Source organism: Monoraphidium neglectum, assembly GCF_000611645.1.
Source record: "Monoraphidium neglectum strain SAG 48.87 unplaced genomic scaffold scaffold00729, whole genome shotgun sequence".
NCBI lineage: Eukaryota > Viridiplantae > Chlorophyta > Chlorophyceae > Sphaeropleales > Selenastraceae > Monoraphidium > Monoraphidium neglectum.
This window is the reverse complement of record NW_014012899.1, coordinates 2490-6834: the sequence shown is the minus strand read 5'-3', so window position 1 is coordinate 6834 and position 4345 is coordinate 2490. Positions and strand designations below refer to the sequence as shown.

At 64.1% G+C, this 4345-nt stretch overlaps 1 protein-coding gene across 1 annotated transcript in view; it reads left to right on the top strand.

The window, feature by feature from the left end:
* The window catches only part of MNEG_5029 (protein kinase A), a gene marked incomplete at both ends in the record, with an annotated part of 8835 nt that extends 5104 nt beyond the window's left edge, over positions 1-3731 (top strand). Inside the window, 9 exons of the mRNA XM_014046494.1 lie at positions 346-486; positions 840-1022; positions 1318-1437; positions 1687-1784; positions 2060-2108; positions 2300-2413; positions 2800-2937; positions 3233-3394; positions 3618-3731. Coding sequence (XP_013901948.1) covers positions 346-486; positions 840-1022; positions 1318-1437; positions 1687-1784; positions 2060-2108; positions 2300-2413; positions 2800-2937; positions 3233-3394; positions 3618-3731 — 1119 coding nt within the window. The remainder of the gene's footprint in view (positions 1-345; positions 487-839; positions 1023-1317; positions 1438-1686; positions 1785-2059; positions 2109-2299; positions 2414-2799; positions 2938-3232; positions 3395-3617) is intronic.
* Positions 3732-4345: the final 614 nt, after the last annotated feature.

The following is a 4345-nucleotide window of genomic DNA, read 5'->3' as shown; positions in this document are numbered from 1 at the left end:
TGTGCGCGCGCGTGTGCGTGCGTGCGTGTGTGTGTACGTGTGTGGTGAGCATTAGGGGGTGAGTGTTTATGTTTGGGGGTGCGAGCGCGTGCTCTTGGCTTTGTCGGGCGCACGGCAGCATGGCCCCTGCACAGCGTGAGAGACACGCTGCCCGTCCCCTATGGCCCCGCGCGACAGCGCTGTTGCGCGAACGGAGGGGCGCCGGCGCCAGGCAAGCAGCAATTTGACGGCACTTACCGATCTCTCTCAACTTGAACGTGCCGATGTCCCACCCCCTCTATTGACCCACCCACCTGGTGACCCCGTCGTCGCCGCACACCCTGCCGCCGGCCTCCCACCTGACAGGTCCGCGCGCGCACAGATGCCACCCTGCTGGCCCTGGAGCGCGGCGACTTCCACCGCCTGCTGGGGCCCCTGGTGCCGCAGCTGCAGGCGGCCGCACAGAACTACAAGGGCTTCGCCGCATCATCCACCAGGATCGGCAAGGTGTGCATGCATGTGCGGCTGTCCACACCACTTGCAAACCCCATGGGCATGGTGGCTGCTGGGTTGCAGGTCAAGGGGCTGAAGCGCAGCTGCGCAGGCGCGCCTCAAGGGGTGACGCTTAGGCGTGATTGATCGGCGTGCAGCCCTCTTTCGCTCACGGGCAGGCGCGCGTGTACATACAAACACGCACAAACACGCACAAACACGCACAAACACGCACAAACACGCACAAACACGCACAAACACACACGCACACACACAAACACACACGCATGCGCTTGTGTGCATACGCACGCACGAGCGAACACACAAACACACACACACACGCCCACACACACACACACACACGACAGGAGGTCCAAGTCTCAGACCTCCAGCAGCTCGCGGTCCTGGGCGCCGGCGGCTTTGGCCGCGTGACCCTCGTCAAGGTCGCCTCCGCCGCCGCCACCGCCAGCCCTTACTACGCGCTCAAGCAGATGACTAAGGCATACATCAAGGCGCAGGGCCTCGTGCGCCACGTGCACCGCGAGAAGCAGGTGCGGGCGCAGCGTGCTGCGTCATATTATATGATAAGCAGGCATGGGAAATGACGGGCAGACAGGGGAGCAGGGCGCTGGGAGGGGGGGCTGAAGGATAAGCGGCGCCTGCCTGTGGTACGTCGGGCAAGCAGCGCACCCTGCGGTTGATCCTCTGGCGAGTGGAGGGTGCGATTGTGACATGGCTGGGCGTTGCCTGCGCACCAATCGCGGTGTCTGCTCCCTCGCCTCAATTGATAATTGCCACAAAGCTCCACCCCCCAAGAACTTTGCTCCGCCGCCCCCCCCCCCTAAGGCCATGCTGGAGGTGGACTCCCCCTGGCTGGTCAACCTGGCGGCCACCCTCAAGGACGACCGCAACATATACATGCTGCTGGAGGCCGTCCTGGGGGGAGAGCTGTTCGCATACCTCCAGGTGGCTACCCGGGGGCACGGGAGCTGTTTTTCGCGGCCGAGCGGGGCGGCTGCTTTCTGGCGGTGTCAGGGACATGAGCGAGCGTCGGACGGCGGCGCCCTTGAGACGGCGCGTCGCGGCGCTTGAGGCCGCGGTGGCTTGCGATGGATTCCGTTTGGGGCCTCTGGACAGGGGTGGCCGACACCTGTGCGTGCAGGGTTTTGCTGAGCCGCATCTCTTGCTTTGCTCCCTGCGTCGGCGCCGTGACAGACGCGCCGCGCGGCCCTGCCGGAGCCCCACGCGCGGTTCTACGCGGCCAGCGTGGTGCTGGCGCTGGAGGCGCTGCACAGCCGTAACCTTGTGTACAGGTGGGGCTCAGCTATACTGCGGGGTGCTCGCAGGGCGGCCCGGCAAAAGGGGATTGTGGGCAGCTGCTTGCCTGCAGCCTGAGCCAGCGTCCTCACACCAGCTGGCAGGAATCGGGGCTCTCTCCCAAGCTGGCATGCCGGGCCCGCTAGAGAACCCCACCCAGGCCAGCGTCCGCCAAGCTTCCAGTACGTCGCTGCTGGCCCCAGACAGGGAATACCCGCCCTCTCGAAGGGCCGCCACACGCTGCCTGCGCTGCTGTCCCTCCCAACACCAGGGACCTGAAGCCAGAGAACCTGCTGATCGACCAGGACGGATACATCAAGGTGGGGGTTCGGCGCGCAGGGGCAGCCAGCTTCTGAACGCTGTGTTCTGTCAGCAGCGGCCGGGGCCACGGCCGCCGACACGTGCAGCCGCGGGGCGGCCAGCCCAGGAGCACCCCTCCCCACCATCCCGCCTTCATCAAGGCCCCCTGCTCAGAAAAACTGTCTTTCACCGCCCCGTCCTGCGCGCCCAGATGGCGGACTTTGGTTTTGTGAAGAAGGTGCTGCCCGGGACGCGCACCAACACGCTGTGCGGCACGCCGGAGTACCTGGCCCCCGAGATTATCGCACAGGAGGGGCACTGGCAGGTGGGGGGGCGGTGCAGGCCAATGCGCGGTCTGCGTGTACGCGGCCGGGGACCAGAGTGGCAGGTGCGCCATAGGCCGTAGATTTGTGCAGCAGCTTGCCTCGGCTGCACGAATGCAAGGTGCGTCTGATGGGTGGAGAAGCCCGGCGTGCACTGTTCACTCGTCAAGGCTGACGACGCCCCTCCTTGCTAGACAACATGGGGCACACATAGAATACAAGGATACCCATCAATGTTTTGGGCCACCCACTATCCCCCCTTGCTCTCCCGCCCCACACGTACATGCACCGACACACACGCGAGCGCGCGCGCGCACACACACGCACACACACACACAAACACACACACAAACACACACACAAAAACACACACACACACACACTGCAGGCTGCTGACTGGTGGTCAACAGGCGTGCTGATCTTTGAGCTGGTGGCGGGGGCCTGCCCATTCTACAGCGAGGACCGCATGGAGATGTACCGCCAGATCGTGGCGGCAAACGTCAAGTGCCCGCCGCACTTCTCGCCGGTGAGCGCGAGAGCGCTCGTGCACGGCGTCGAGCGGCCGCTGCAACACCTGCCGGGGGGCTGCTGCGCCGGCCACACCCAGAAGCCCAAACCCTCAACCCCTCCGGAGCCAGCTGGTTCGGTGCATGCTAGCTGCTTATTGAAGAACAGGACTCCCGGGAGCTCCCCTCTTGCGGAGGCCACACTTGTCATCTCCTCTTCACATGCTCCCCAGCACCACCACCTTCTCCTGTCCCCCGCAACCCCAACTGCGCTCCGATCGACACACGCCATCCGATCAAAATCCGACCCCCCAGGAGCTTTGTGACCTGGTGAAGCGCCTGCTGGTGCGCCGCCCCGCGCTGCGCCTCGGCGTGCAGGCCGGCGGCGCCGACGACATTAAGCGCCACCCCTGGTTCACCGGCTTTGACTGGGCCGCGTTTGAGGCGCACACCCTGAAGGCCCCCTACGTGCCCAAGGTGGGGGCTGCCTGTCCCCCTGCTTTTGACGTGTGTGTGCATGTTGGCATGCGCATGCGGTCATGTGTGGGCGGAAGGCAGGAGAAGAGAGGGGCCAGATGGCCCTAGCAGGTCGCATGACATGCTGCAGGCAACCTGCGCATCTGTGCACTTCATCCTGCTGCGAGTGGGGCCTGGTGGGGTCCCAGGTAGCCGCACGCGCCTGCAAAAACAACCGCCGCAGGTGGCTCACCCGGGTGACGCGAGCAACTTCAAGCCGCATGTCGACGACGGCGCCGCGGGCGGGGCGTACCGCGACCAGCCGTACAAGACCACCGGCGACTTTGCCAACTTCTGAGGGCTGTCGCGGGCGGACGACTTTTCTCAGTGATTGATGCAGCGGTGTGAGACGCAGGGGGAGGCTTCTGGTGGCGCAGCTATCTGTGGCTGATTGATCGCAAGGAGGGAAATAGGAGGGGGGAACGTGCGGTCGCGCTCGCTTCTGCCAGCGGCACATCAGAAGCTGGGATTACAATCAGCATGATGATGTACTCAAATTATTTGCGCTGTTCTCGTGAGCACAGCTGCCAGTGGTGCTTTTTTTTCCTAGAATGGATGTGGGCCGTCGGGTTGATTGATTGGGGTTGGTGATACAACCTTGTTTAGCAGCCTTGCCGTTGCAAGCAAGGAGTTGACTTGATACTTGGTGTGTTGCCTGCCATCGGCCTGTTAAGCCTGACGAGTGGCGAGGTCAGCGGTGATGCGGGCTGTGCTGACCTGAGCAGATGCCCAGCTCGACAGCGCCATTGTAAGAACTTACAACAGGTGCAGGGCCGCAAGGCACCCGGCGGCCAGTGTGCACACAGCAGTGGTACATAGTGGATGACCATGTTGCGGTCGCAGGGTCGGGGCCCGCACGGTGCGTCTGGAGCAAGCGCAGCTGCTCTGATGACAAGGCATGGCAGCAGCACA